At 32.5% G+C, this 16,394-nt stretch overlaps 1 protein-coding gene across 3 annotated transcripts in view; it reads left to right on the forward strand.

Annotated features, from left to right (window-relative positions):
* The window catches only part of Atf3 (Activating transcription factor 3), a 112,259-nt gene extending 96,753 nt beyond the window's left edge, over nucleotides 1–15,506 (forward strand). For 2 of the 3 annotated variants that reach the window (XM_088258318.1, XM_088258316.1), the window contains exons 3-6: nucleotides 351–437; nucleotides 4,132–4,302; nucleotides 4,893–5,051; nucleotides 10,343–15,506. In XM_088258318.1, the coding sequence (XP_088114444.1) occupies nucleotides 351–437; nucleotides 4,132–4,302; nucleotides 4,893–5,051; nucleotides 10,343–10,897 (972 nt within the window). In that variant the 3' untranslated portion in view covers nucleotides 10,898–15,506. The remainder of the gene's footprint in view (nucleotides 1–350; nucleotides 438–4,131; nucleotides 4,303–4,892; nucleotides 5,052–10,342) is intronic. The other variant, XM_088258317.1, reaches the window with a different exon arrangement.
* Nucleotides 15,507–16,394: the final 888 nt, after the last annotated feature.

The following is a 16,394-nucleotide window of genomic DNA, read 5'->3' on the forward strand; positions in this document are numbered from 1 at the left end:
TCCGACTCAAGAGTCTGCGACACTAACCACGTGACCACAACCATTTCAATTTCATAATCTCTGTAATGATTATTCAATAAACATGTTCATATATTTATATGTATTACGTTTGTTTCCTTTAAAATATAGTTATATGTATATCCAATTTGGACTATTAACATCATTTTAAATATTGAAAGTATGAATATTGTGTCTCGTATAAAGCCAGCTTCTGACTAAAAGTATACATAGTTCAAGTAAAGGTTTTTTTTCATCGTGAACTCAAATAAAGGCATCGACATAGAGAGGGTATATATAGCATTAACAAAATAAATAATATGGTAACAATAAACATGATTTGAATTTTGCAGGGCGGAAGCGGAAATGAGTCCAATTCGAATTCTAGCGGCTCTCCCCTCGGATCTCCCGCCAATGGATCGACACAAAGTATACAGAAGGTAATAACTGCTTAATCGCTTTTTAAAAAAACCTACCGGTGCTATTCTCTTACCATATCAGTTAATGTATAAAATGTTTATTGTAACTATGGTACATTGGTAGAATTACATTTGAAATTGTTGGGTAAAATATCCTAAATTAAACAAGGTTATTTGGATTGAATTCTACTTTATTTACATATATATGATAATATGTGACGCGTTTCGTCATATTAAGACATCATCAAACACTGACTGAAAATATTTACAAAATTCCTTACATACTAACAATAATTGCCATAAGGGAGGAACATTAGTATATTAGAGAAATATGCGAGATTGAAGATGTCGTTAGATGGGGAAGGCAACGAAGTAGACAATGGAATTCGCATGTGAGGAGAATGGGACCATCCAGACTCCCTCATACTGCACTATATGGCCAACCTCAAGGTAGATGCCTCCCAGGCAGACCACTAAAGAGATGGACTGACAATTAAGAATCGACTTCGTAGGAGGCCCTTTTAAAAACAGGCTATAAGGCTTAAGAATTAATAAATTAACGCTAATATTCAGTTATTCAATTTTATAACTACAAAAATTGTACTCCGGACTCCCTAAATTTAAAAAAATTAACGGAGTACTAGGAGAATAGGCCCGTACAGTAAATTAGTACACAGATCAATAAATTAAACTAAAATGACCAATTAACACAGTACGCTTAGCTGTCTTCGACTGAGCAATATTTCGGCTAAGCTCGTAAAAATACAACCGAAAAAGGGTATTATGGTACCCTCTTGTTACCGTTTTCCGTCAAGCATGTTTTAATTTATTGGAATGGGAAGGAACAAAGCGATGTTTGTTTTCCGAGTCGAAATGCCATGTAAGTTTTATCGCTTTAGGTATATGTAAAATGGTGAACGAAAATAATTTTGACAATAAAAAATGTTAGTTTAGAATTCGGCGAGACGGGATGTGACATTACTTAAAATCGTATTTCCAGGGTTTTCATTGATCCAAACATTGATTTTAATTATACCTAATTTGTAACTGAAAATAATACATTTAAGTATTGGTAAAATCAGCTTTCAGACATTTCAAAATAGCTTAATATAAATATAAAACTACATTATTTTTTTTACATCTCAACATCAATACAGAAGAATATGAAAGTCGGGGCATTTACAGGGTTTACGACCGTCATAGGCTGGTTTAAGTGATCACTTTACACACATGTAACATTTACCAATTCTACCTATCATTGACAGCAAAATTGTAATAGTGGATTGTAAAAAGATCTGTATGAACGCGATAAAAAAAACATCACGTGGGTCATATAAATGCGTGGTTCAATTAATCTCTTTGAAGTACGTATATGAAATGATACCAAAAAATAGGTCATCCAGGGTAATAACTATGTATGTCTGTCAATCAGTTCCACGTGTGGGCTTCATTCAAATGATTTTTGTGAGTGCTTTAGTACGAAACTAGAACGGAAAAAAGTTTAATATTGACATACTTAAAAAATACATCATTTCAGTCAAATAATTAAAATATATCCGTCACGTAAAAATCACAAAGAATTAAAAATCATGGTCTCCATTCTCAGCAGCCTATAAACACTAAAAATACATACATTCCTTTGTATTTTTATTCATTTCCAAATTGGCGTTCAACTTATACAGGTGGCGCAAAATTACTCACCCTATAGGAAGATGTTATAATTTTTACAAATGGTGTCGTACGTCAATCATATTTGGCATTTGTAAACTAGACAGCTGCATTATACAAACATATTGATAAAACAAGCACAAATGTATATCAACACTGGCGGCAGCCACTTGACGGATATCATTTTTTCCAATTAACAAAAAATTGTAAAATCCTAGGTGACGTAAAATCCTTGTCATGGCCTAGGTGAAGTTGTCCAGGACAAAAGGACCTAAAACCTCAGGACGAGGAGAGCTTATCCCAGCAGTTTACAAGGACTATAAGCTGGGATGTAGCCAGGAAGAAGAAGAAAAAATTGTAAAATCCAATTGAACATTTCCATCACTCAAAATCTTTTTTCTTTATGTAGTTAAAAAATACTGGTTGATTGATTTTGCGCCACCCTAATTTTGTATACTACAGTCTACTTCACAAATGTCAAATATTATTGACGTAGAACGACGCCATTTGCAAAAAATTTAATATCTTCTGATAGTGATTAATTTTGTGGCACCCTGTAGTAAGTAACATTTTAGGAGTAATATTTCTTTTTTTTACTTTGCCGCTCCTCGCTGAAGGTTGTCTGGAGTCGATTTAAATAGCGGCTTAGTACTACAGTGGAATAACTCAAATGATTTTTCAGCCGGGATATAGTCTTCTTCCTAAACTGTATTGACCTTCAACTCCACTAAATTCACCAATTCAAGAACTTAAGCTTTCTTTTATTGTAGTGTCTATAACTTGTCTCCCTTTTCCTATGAGGTTTAAATTACAAAAACATATTCGTTTTGAATTCTCTCAACGCATTGCATTTTGAGCATTCCTGGAATATTTCAGTATTCTTTGTGGTAGCTTGGGAGAAATCACAGCTTTCGAAGTCATAGAGAAGCAATGAAAATATATAGCTTGTACGGTTTTCATGCGCAGACTGTGGTTGAAGTTTCTATTACAAGGAGGTCAAGCATTTCTATTCTGACTTTGATCTCTTACTCGTCACCAGAAAAATGTTTGGATATATTATATACAACATTTTGAGTGTATCGAAATACTTCACAAATCTGGATTATCTCCAATCATAGAGGAGTTATTTTTAATATTATTTTTTGACATATCATCAAAGATGAAGAAGAATATGGAAGTCTGGGTATTTACGGGGCTGACGACCGTCATAGGCTGGTTTAAGTGATCACTTTACATACTCAAATACTAATAAAAAAGTTTCTGCTCAATAAAAAGCTTCTTTTCATCTCACCAATAGATGTCTCTAGTGAAATTCTAGTGATTCAAGAACAATGTTTCAGAATTGGTTCATATATATGAAATTTCCAAGAATTTGAGTAGTGTGGTTGTCAATAATGGGTAGAATTGGTGAATGTTACACGTGTGTAAAGGATCACCTAAACCAGCCTATGACGGTTGTCAGTCCCGTAAATGCCCAGACTTCCATATTCTTCTTCATCTTTGATGAGATCTCAAAAAATAATATATTATTTACATATATCACGTATGATACAGACAAAGAAAGAGTGAATGCTGATAATATAGTGGATGGTGCACTGAAATCAGTTATATCAAATATAAACCTATAATCGAAGATTAAGTGGCAGTACACAACGGAGTCGTGGTTCCAAGTAAAAGAAGCGTGGAGTTGGCAAAAGAAGGATGAATGTATGACTGAATGCGGTCCCTCAGATGAATTTGCGACACAAACCATGATGATAGATGTTCGAATCGTAAAATAAGAAAAAAATGCAAAGCTGAGGCATACATTATTGATAAAATAAATTTTAAAAAGTGATGCAATTAAGAATTTATGAGGTGAATGTAGTTGGAAAACGGAGCAGAGGAAGAGCGATGAAAACCTGAGATGTATTCCAGATATCGTTCATTTATGAGTTTTTCTGAACGGGGCGATGTTATATGTTTAATAAAATTGATAATGCCTTTGTGAATATTTATGTATTACATAAACCAATTTTATAGTTTCGAAATGTTTTTTTTTTTGCAGACTTGTTCCCAACTCATAAAAGCCGGCCTGAAGCTCTCCATAGAGTCCAAGAGGAAGATGTCGGGCAGCGACTCGATGGAGGGACTCCCTTGCCCCAAGAAGCTCAAGAAGGAAGAGTTCATCAGCGATGACGAGTACGACGATGCCTACATGGGCAACCGAACAGAAGGGGTAGGTGAAATTTTATGTCCATTAAAAATTGTTTTTAAACTAGATTAAAAAAAAATAGATCACCATGAACACTTTTTCTATGAGCCTAAGTGGATCATTATTAGATATAGGATTGTGGTAGAGTGGGTTCGAACTGAAAAACTCTGACTTAAGAGTCCGCGACCCTAACCACGGGACCACAACCCAACACATATTCATATTCTTCTACTTCTAACCCTAACAATGGTGCATAGGGCACTACATCGTATTGATGCAGTGTTATATTGATCGTTACTTACATGAAGGCAAGGTGATCACTCCTGCGCTTCAGGGATCAGTCCAAGGTTATTACATATTTGAAATAAATATTAAAGTGTAAAATCGCTAATATTTATTTTCAACCCCCCCTGGGAATCGAACCCGGGACCTCCAGCACGGTAGCTAAACACGCTTACCATTATACCACGGAGGCATTACAGATATTCATATTGTAAACTGAAATTGTCTATCAGTGAAATGCGCAATTGTTTAGTGGGTAACTTTTTGAAATTCACGCACATCCGGACGAGAAGGGGGATACCCCGACGTGTTGATTGTATCATGCATTCCAGCTGACCCCCGAGGACGAGGAAAGGAGGCGGAGGAGACGCGAGAGGAACAAGATCGCCGCCACCAAATGCCGGCTGAAGAAGAGGGAGCGGACTGTCAACCTGGTCACGGAGTCTGAAGTGCTGGAGACGCAGAACATCGACCTCAAGACGCAAATACAGGTAAAAACAAAATCGATCCAACAATTCAGACATTTTAATTTTATTATTTGGAGAAATAAAATAACTTTGTTTTTTGATCCACTTACTTTTTTTATTATTTTTAAAAAAGATAAATATTTGTGTTTTTATTAATTTCACAATTATTTAAATTTCGTACTATTTCTGTGAGCCAAAGCGGCTCATTATTAGATATAGGTATCAAATTGTGGTAGAGTGAATTTAAACTAAGAAACTCTGACGCGACACTAACCACGGGACCACAACCCGACACTTTTATTAGAATAAACCAACTAGTTTCGGCAACAACTAGTCATGCCCTCATCAGGGTTTGGTTTTACTAAACAGACGCACACAATACTCGTATAGTAAAGAAACAAAAACAGTAATTTGTTTCTCCAAATAATATATTTCAATGATCCACAAAGTTGATGCTTAAATATTCAAAATATATATTTTTTATTTCAACTTCATGTACAGAAAAAAAACATTGTCTAGCTTATTGCTAAGAGGCAATATCTTCCAACCAACCAAAAACAGACTAGTTATATTTGGTCAAATATTTTGATACCTTGTATAGTCGTTTGGAATCAGATAGTGCTAGGAAATAAAGTATAAATGAGAAATAAGAAGGAAAAAATCATAAATTACAATTTACTACTGTATTAAGACGCCCAGTACGGCTGTCCAAATTTAAAACACAGTAAGAGACATTTTTTTGTAGTAGGTTTTTTTTGCATTTATGGACTAAGTAAAAAAAAAACCTACTGCAAAAAAATGTCCCTTACTGTGTTTTAAATTTGGACAGCCGAGTATTCGATAAGTTAATTTTCTCTAAATCCAGGTAAATTTTACGTTATTGGTTTAAAATGAATTACGTTAGTAAAAAATGATTGAAAAATAACTGGAGGAAAAATAATACTAAAAATAATCTACATGCGGAATAATTATTGTTTTATAAATTAGTTTTTCCTTATTTTATTGGACTTATTCCTTAATCTACAAAAAAGAGTATTTTTTTGATATTTTTTCAAAACATGTTCAAAATTTACCTTAGTTAATTTTGAAACTAATATTACACCCAAATATTTCATTTCATTCACTTTTTCGATAGTTTCGCCATCTGCAATACAATATATAAAAATCATCCTTGGGTTTGGCTTTCTTCATCCTAATTCCATTCCATTTTGTCTGCCTCCGTAGTGTAATGGTCAGCACGCTCGGCTACCGTTCTGGAGGTCCCGGGTTCGATTCCCAGGGGGGGGGGGTCAAATAAATATTAGTGATTTTTTCACTCAAATATTTATTTAATATTACCCTGGACTGGTACCTGAAGCGGAGGGCTGATCACCTTTCCTTCATATGTAAACGATCAAGATAACACTGCGTTTATATGAAGCAGTGCCCTATGCATCATTGGGGTGCGGATAAGGGTTTTATTATTTATTATTTATTAATTCCATGTATTTAGTTTTTTCAACGTTATGTTTTAGTTTGTAAATTTTAAGCCACTCTGATATGCTGTTCAAGTCCTCATTTAATATATGAACAACATTTTGAGTGTGTCCAAATACTTGTACACAAATCTGGATTATCTCTAATTGTAGGAGTTATTTTTCATATTATTTTTTGACATCTCGTCAAAGATGAAGACGAATATGGGAGTCTGGGCATTTACGGGGCTGACGACCGTCATAGGCTGGTTTAAGTGATAATTTGTACACACATGTAACATTCACCAATTCTACCCATTATTGACAACCACACTATGGTGGTCGTCAGCCCCGTAAATGCCCAGACTTCCATATTCTTCTTCATCTTTGATGAGATGTCAAAAAATACTCATTTAATTTGTTTACGGCCTCTGTGTAATCTACCCCCGCTATATATGGTAATATGGTATATATAAAATCCTTTTGACCAAAAGAGGTATGTGATAGATTTTGTTTGATGAGTTTCTGTGTTATTAGTTGTAATACGTACGCAATTTTGTTAGGCCTGCAGTTGTGGCTTTGTTGCCCGTTCTGTAATTTGCAGTAACTGTTTTCAACAACAATGAATGAATTTTATGTGACATTTAATGACTGCAGGCGTCTCGCTGTACCATATATGTTAAAGTCAGATAAAACTTTCAATTAATCAAGTAACTTTCCGTTTATTTAGACTATTATGCAGAAATGAAAGCGTTAACATAAATTTACCTATGGTTCAGCCAAACTGAAAGTGAAACATGGAGTTGGCAAAAAAGGATGAAAATAGACTGAATGCATTCGAAATGCGTAGGAGTGTATGCTGTTCGGATTGCGATATAAAAAAAAAGAATGCAAGGCTAAACATTATAGATAAAAAAATGTTAATTTGGTTAACTAGTAAATTATATAACTGTCGCAATTATGATATATTTTTATAATATAAATGAAAAACCGATTTATTATACCGTTGATTAATTAATTAATTATTGTGACAGCTGCTTCGCCGTGCGAAGGCAAGTAGGTAGGTACCTAAATAAAAGATTCACAGCTCGCTTCCGTGTAGGTGTAGGTGTATTCACCGCTCATCGTATCGTGATTCGTTGACTGAATCACAATTATTTAGCCAAATTATTCGTTAGTGGAGACATTTGCTTGCGAAATTACAGATTACAGTAAAACCTCGATTATTCGAACTAATTGGAGATGAAGTTAGTCCGGACAAAGAAAAATGTAGATAATCGAAAAAATCATAACCGACAAGGGAATACAAGTACATTCAGTATTTATTAATATTTTATTCGTCTACATTTACAACTAGCTTCAAGGATTTTTATGAATAAAATCAATTATTGATTACTGCTTCAAGCCAGCAGTTATTTAGAAGCTAATCTCGAATACTGGTAATGTTGCCATAGATGACTTATGTCTTCCAAGACGTCAGTAAAAAGTACGCATAAAAAAACCAATAAAATTGTTTTACGTTAAAACTTAATAATGGTAGACGCAATTCACTTCGTGCAAATCAGTAAATTGTTGAATTTTATTTTTATTATGATCGATCCGAATAATCGATAATCCGAATAATAGAGGTCCAGATAATCGAGGTTCTACTGTATCATATGTACGAATCCCAACCTAACCTAACCGAGGTGGAAAAATAGATTCAGTAAATACATTACAAGTATTGAATGGGCGTAACGCCAATGAAAAAGCTGGCGGCGTTCTATGATTTTTATCAATTTGACAGCATAAAATATTGATATTTAGCATATATGCGAAGTTTGAATTACGAAGGTACCAGACAACTAACGCCATAATTTATTACTATCAAATCAGGGATCATTGTTGATGTAGCGCCTCGCGGGGTCACAGCGGCCCGGCTGGACACTGGACACGCCCCCGAGTCATGTTATTCATATTATTGCCTCAACTAAACTGCACGACTTCTCGAGAATAAAAGCTATTTACTCCTTGCTAATTTAATATCGCTGTAAGGCAGTCGCAGAAATACGAATGATGGAGCGATCTGGCAGCGAAAATGAGTTGCCATTGTAAATAATGTATGTAGGCGCGAACTGATGGTTTTAATATTATCAAGTGGGATGTCATCTAACAACGTGACGTTCTTCATTTTTAAATGACAATAGACAATAATGAAAAAATATGGTAAAAGGGCAGAAAATCGGTGAACTTCTATAGAAATAGACAAAAATGTGGGGCTGACGGGCCGAGTGAAGAATACGTAAAAAGGGAATGAATGTAACTTAGTATGGGCGGAGCTAAGAGACCATTACTAAATTCCTGAACTCTACATAAATGTCGCGTTTAGCCGTAGCCTAGCTTATTATGGTTTTATTTTCACTAATATGAATAGATATTGGTGATGTTTTTAAATACTGTAACAATTAAGTTTTTTTAAAAATGTTAAATGCATTTAACATAAAAAACGAAAAAAAATCAAATATCTTAAATTTCATACCCTGGTTTTCACACTTTGCTTCTGAAATTTTCACTTCTAGCCACGATTTTTTGGAGGAGTTGACGATCTGTTTATAAATTTGTAGTCTTACATTATCGTTGATACTAACTTTGGTGCAGTAAAAGTATGATTGACTAAATATTCTCTGTGATGGATTTTCTAACTATCCGGATTTACATTTTGCAGTGCGAAATTTTATTCTTATTTTACCTATTCATTAAAATCCGAAAGAAATAAATCCGGGAATATACGTATGAATTGCTTGAAATATATTTAAACTATCCTCCCATAAAAGTCGTATGTCTATATGCATTTGCCAACTTGCAAATATAAGCCTTTGCCTCATTTTTCGATTTGTTTACTAACCGCAAACAGCTGAATACTAAATACCAACCGGAAATCTGTTGCATTTCTTAAATGAAAACATTCTATTTAAATTGTTAGAATGTTTGATTGCAATACGAATTTTTTTAAACGATTTCAATCATATTTATTAAAGTAAATATGTATTTGAATTTGGGAGAATTCTCACCTTCCTACGGTCAGAAACGGAAAGCCACTTACTTACTTAGCTTACTTCACAAAATTTTCAACAGATGTCAGTTCAAACTGAGATACGACAGCAGTTTTTGAGATACTGTAATTGTATACAACCTTCAAGAATTGAGGCAATATGGATGTTCCAAATAATTGATAGAATGGTAAAAGTTATAAAGTGTATAATGCGTGTAATGTGATCACTAAAGCAAGCAAATGCTGAGTCGTAAGCCCTGTGAATATACAGACTTCCATATGTGTCGCCTACTTTCAAAATCCGCCAGATCCAATTTAATAAGATTTTAAAATAAACGCTCTATCGGAATGCCAATTGTGGGTTTTATATTTATATACTTGAAAACCCTGCTAAAAAATGCTTAAAAAGAGCGTTATATTTCAAATTCCAGTATATTCATGGAACTTGTCTTCTGACCCATATCGGCCAATCGGAGACTGGGGATAGGTCAAAAATTAAGATGACATCATTATCGGTTTCTGTCTCGTGTTTTTTTTTAAATTCTGAATAAATTTCTAAAAAATTAAAAATTCTTTATTTCATAATATTTTATCTAAAGATAGACAAATCTTTTAAACATTAATGTTACCCTTAGAATTTTTCATTTTTTGTAAAATAGACTTACATGAATCTGGCGGATTTTGAAAGTAGGCGACACATTTATTACGTTTGTGTAAAAAGATCCTTGGTCTTTGCTGAGACATGTAATATTTCTTAAAATAATATTTTTGTGAGTGGAATGTAAAATAAATTTAATCTTCAATGTATTTATATTACTTCATTTTTTCAGGAACTTGAGGTACAAAGGCGGCAACTCGTGGACATGCTTTCTCTTCACACTCCTTCCTGCGTCAAGCACAACAACTCCTCTCCCACTACACCTTACAACCCCATCCAGCCTCCCTACGATTCTCCAACCAACTATCCCGTCAGCGCCACTCCGTACGAACCCAACTCTCCCTACATCCGCCCCGAGTCTGCGAACATCCTGGCCTCCAGCTACAACTGCGAAATGGAAAACCCTCCCCCCTCAAACTACAGCCAACCGGTAGACAGCATGGACATGCAGTCGAACTATATCCAAACGTCCGATGGTAATTACATGAGGCAAGACACGCAAAACTACATCAACGGAGACGACAACTACCCGAAAGGATCCAACCTTCTCCTCATTGAATCTCCCGAGAACGAATACTTACAGGTACCTTTTGACAACCAGGACAATATCAACAACCATCAGTACAATAACCTCACCCCTTCGAACCAGCAGTGTCACAACATGAACCCGGGTGGGACGAGACAGAAATTTAGGGATTCCGGAATGGACAATGGTTGCATGGCGTAATCTATTGCACCAGGTCAGAATGTATTACCATGACATGAATAAAAATAAGTTTATTCAACTTCTATATATTTATATAAAGATCAAAATATATTTTTTTTGATAAAGATATGATTTATTTCTCGATGTTTTAAAAATACATGTACTGTTTCATGTAGTTCTGTCTAATTTACAATTTAATATACTCACTGCTAAGATGATTATACTTAGTTCGCCGAGAACTAATAATTTTAAAAAATAAACAAACTTCACAAGGATATGATCATCAAGTGAATTTTATTTTGAACAAACTATGGCGTATGCGCCAATTGTGGCTTATAAGATTCTTCATGAATTTTTTCAATTTTTCTTCATTAGCATTTGCCTAAAACTAATAAATAAAATATAAATTACTACATAATATCATTACATATTGTATTCATTAGCAGTCATTAGAACAGGTTGAAATAGTATTATTTTAATAAGAATTGTACTCTTTCAACATGTGTTTAACATTTTTGTCTAATAAGTTATTTTTTCTCGGCGGTCTCTCAAGGGGCCAAGATGGTTATTTGTACTTTTAGAGAGGACATCGACAAAGATTCATGATATATTATTATACATACCATAAACTGTAATCATCATAATGTTTTAGATATCCCTTTGGGGTATATCATTCCGAATAATATAAATCAGATTGTTATATTTTCAGTATATTTTATCAACTCGTAAAATAATATCATTCGTTATACTCTGTGTACGCGTTACCTTTACCCAGTAAAAGATGCTCTATTAACTGTTATCATTTACCAATTCGATACAGGATATGTAATTATACACAATACAAATGCTGCAAAGAATAATATGTGATTGTACCTACCTACATTTATTGCGTTGTGATTTTAATATTCTTTATTTTTATGACATTTATGGAACTTATTACTCTGTTCTTGGATGGTGTTATTCGTTTTGCTGATAATATGTTTTTCTGTAAAATTATTATGATAAGAATGCACATGTAAATAGTTATTATAGTGGTCATGTGATATATGACGAAGACAAGTGGCATTGGTGCCATAAAATGTACAATTCGTTAACAAGCCTTTTAAACTATATCTCTATGTATTAATTACTTGAAAACATTACTTATTTTTTTACTTCTTCTTTGCATGGTGCTGTTAGTTTATTTTTCTTATAAATAATTAGTTTTTATTTGAAAAATTAACGTAGTTTTATATATGCTCTTGCGAAGCGATCGTAACTTGATCACTAAACGGGAACCTATTTTATTTTTGTCAAGCACAAAAATACAAAGTAGAATTTCCAGTTGAACGTTTCCTTCCTTCTTTTTCCTATCACATTATTGTCTTATAGATCTTCACACTACTAATAAAGGTACCTTTACAAAAAACAATACGTAAATGTAATCCATAAGCGAATTTGGAGTTTAACATAGAAGATATTTATTATACATATTTATCGGTGTTAAAAAAGTGAATTATCAAAAATATGGCCATTTGATGCCAAAAATATTAACATTCCATTCCGTTTCTAATAAAGTAAATGAAAATCATCCAAGTAACTATATTTTATTACTGTTATTATAGATTATAAAAGTGCTTTCATTTCAAACAAAAAGTAATTTATATCATAGGAATCTACATTTTATATTCACATATTGTCATTAAAAACAATTTCTTGCTAACCGATGCCTTAAAGTTGATAACGAGTTAAAATGTTTTATCAAATGAAATGTATTTTATATGAAAAATCAAAACACATATATTTTTATAGTATTTATAATCGTGTTTTTATACCAGTGAATAATTATTGTATTAACCGAGAGATTTTATGGAAGAATATATTCACTATTTCTGCCTTCATTGTTGTATATTACGATATATAGTGTGCATTGTATAATGCATCTTAATATTACTACATAAAAAACCTTCCCTTAGTTATTTTTTGGTGTTAAATATATTGTAACATTAAACCTCGTGTCTCACTTTTTTGTTATAATGGCACCAAAATGGATTTCCAAATAGTGTTGGAAAATCATTGAATTCCATAGTTTTGATGTAAATAAATTGACAAAGTCATAATGAATATTTCTAGTCTACTGACAATGGATTACCAGTGAGAATAAAGCATTTATATGTTGACCGTCAGAAATGAATATTGCTTAATGATGACTGTACCTATTTAATAAAATTTGTAGTTGGCAGTAATTATTTTATATCCATATTCTAGGAATATCTAATAAATTATTTATTCATACAGCATTGTTGAAATACTCAATTGCAATCTTTAGATGTACGTGCTTTGCCATGAGATTAGTGTGATGGGTGTAAACTCACACGTTAAGGGCAAAGGAACATTGTAAAAAGTGGCATGCACACTCCTTGTCTCACTGATACTTTTTATAAGTTGTACATGCATTGTCCATTCTATTAATGCCGTTTATGCCATGTGATGGCGCTCATCTCACTAATCACCTGGAAATGCCATTTAACAAGTCAGCGTAATCAGCACTGGACCTAGTGCCCTGTTCTCTTACTGAATAGGGACAAATATAAATAGGGTTTATGCCATGTGATGGCGCTCATCTCACTAATCACCTGGAAATGCCTTTTAACAAGTCAGCGTAATCAGCACTGAACCTAGTGCCCTGTTCTCTTACTGAATAGGGACAAATATATGGGAATATATAGGGAATTCGGAATAAAACAAACATTATTTTCAAAAATCAAACAATATTTGTCTTCGCTGAAAACATTTTTAAAAAGTCCATCGTTTGCGTTTTTGCTATTAACACGTTGACTCTAAACTCGTAGATTGCTTTTTTTGCTAGGAGGCAGACTACGAGTTATCTAGTACTGTGTTTACTTGCCATATTCGTGCAGCTACTATAAAATTCATAGTATATCAGTGCTAATATGGATAGATGGCTTCTGGTAAGAGAACAAAAATCAATGCTGACTTACATGAACAGAAAATTTATTAAAAATGAACAGAAAATATGGTTATGTACTTTAATTAGAGTTTTTAATAATGTAATATGATTAAATGAAATTGGCTTTTTAGACTGGAATTCTGAAAATTGCCGTGGCAGTCAACGTGTTAAATGACTAAAGAATGTGTATTATCTATTTTATATCAAAATATTAACTTTTTTTGCTATTTATTCTTGTCAATATACATCTATTAAAAATAAATATATATTTTCTTCCTGACATGAAGAATAATTTGTTAACAGATCGATCGAAAGATCAAGTTGATTTGATAAATACAGATATGTATTTATTAATCTGTACCCTGAAGAAATATGGATGAGAATCCTTGGCAAATCCGTGTATGTCCTCTGCTTCTGAGGGGATATGGTGGTTGCATCCAGGAACACTTAATTTTTTATTTTTTATTAGTGGAAGGACAACTCTCTATTATTAATAAATAAGATAATTTCATAATTTTTCATCCTCAGTTTTTGGAATCTTGAGTACAAAATGATTATCTGATTTATTGGCTTACCGTGTATCAATGACTTTGCTTATATTTATGTAATATACCACAAACCCAATGCACAAATGTCACAAGTTCAAAAGTAGGATATATATTTTTTTCATTAATTTATTTGGTTGTCAATTTGTGGCAATGTATGTAATTATAAAAAAAATTCTAGGCAAATACCATTATTTTGTCAACTCTATATTTATTTGTATTTTGATGAATTCAATATCTACCAATGAAAGTAAAATGATTTTTCTTCTACTGATAATATCTGTCACTCAACAACTTGAATATTGACCATGTTTTAATAAGGTTAAAACTTAACTTTCTAAATCATAGTAAAATCCTAGTCAGTTTTTAAACAGTTATAAATGAAAAAAAAGTAAAAAAGATTTAAAATTAAAAGAAACCTTTGATTACCAAGTAATATTATCACTTTTATTCAAGCAAAAGCCATTAAAAATATTAATGGTACACTTTCTTAGCTCATAGCAAGCGGAATCAAACATCACTCGTCAAAATGTGATTTTTGGATAATTTGTTTTGTCTAAATAATTTACCTTAGTGTTTGTAGTCAGTGACTTCTGTTTGAATAAGAGGATTTAAACATTGAATTTACAAATAATTTGCCAATAGAAATTTACCAATGTAAAAAATAAACAATGATTACCTTTTAACGCGTTAAATTATATTTTTTGTGTCAAATATTTCTTGAAATGTTTATCGCCTCTATTTGTATATTTTTATAAATATTTATTTTTATAGCTACAGAAACATTTCATAAAATGAAAGCACATTGTATTTTACTACCTATAAATTCAATTATCATATACTCCTACATATAAAAAAATCTAAAGTTTTATTGTTGACCATTCTTTGAAGTTGAACTAAAAAGTCAATTTTTTTTGTTAAATATTTTTAAATGTTGTTATTACCGATGAAACAATAATATATTATAGTGATGAAAAATATATTGGAAAATGCAAAATTGCCTTAATTAAAATAGCTTTGAATTTTGGCCTTATAAATGAAGTGATTTTGGCTTATATCTTGTAAATTTATACAGAGTACTGTAATAAAATGTATCACCGAACATTCTGGGAGAATAAATCATACAAACAAAGACCTTTTGAAATTTTCTTTTACCTCTCTACAATTAATTTCTTTGTAATCATCTCTTTTTTCCTTACATGTGGGTGTAGAGAGAAAGATCAGGACCAAAGACTGATTAGATTGAGTCATCAAAGAATAAAGAGAGAAAAATTAAAGAGATACACAGAAAAATCAAATGAGAGCGATTCTGATAAGACTGAATGTCTGGAATATCTATTTTCTTGTTATACTAATAGAAACTAATGATGACTGCGGAAGATGTGTATTTGTTGTTCGAATTTAGCCTAATGTTAAGAAAACATAATACATATGAAAGAGTGAGTAATATATACATAAAAATGTAATGAGAATGAAAGAAATAGATGCTGAAAAATTCTTGAAGACTGGGAAGTTACGAATGTCGCCAGTATGTTGATAAAATATTTTATTTATGGGTGCCAAATTACTATTTTTATCTAGCCACCTATCTTAAGTAGGTCCTCCTGTAAATGTTACCATATGTATTTAATTATTGAACCTTTTTGGTAATTTTAATAGTAATGGCAGAACCACGAGATAATGTATGTAAAGTATGTGTGAAAATTGTGAATGGTAAAATAAAATAAAAAAATTATTGAAAAATCTATTAATGCATATCTTAACCTCAATTTCATAGAAAACAATAATATTGATTATCGAATACCTTATGATGTTAGAGATGACATCTGTTTTTTACTGCATACTATATATTCAATTGGTGATATTTTATAAAAAGGGCGAAATGGTGGATTACATATAGGCATTCTAAAGAGAAGAGTACCACGACAGTAATCATTGGATTAGGAGTGTGTGCAACTTTTGAAAATACACACTCCCCCGTGTCTCATTGGCACCACACAGACAAAGCGCACGCGTCTGACAG

Source organism: Brachycentrus maculatus, unplaced genomic scaffold, assembly GCF_059751285.1.
Source record: "Brachycentrus maculatus isolate JH-2025_06_01 unplaced genomic scaffold, ASM5975128v1 h1tg000092l, whole genome shotgun sequence".
NCBI classification, from domain to species: Eukaryota; Metazoa; Arthropoda; class Insecta; order Trichoptera; family Brachycentridae; genus Brachycentrus; species Brachycentrus maculatus.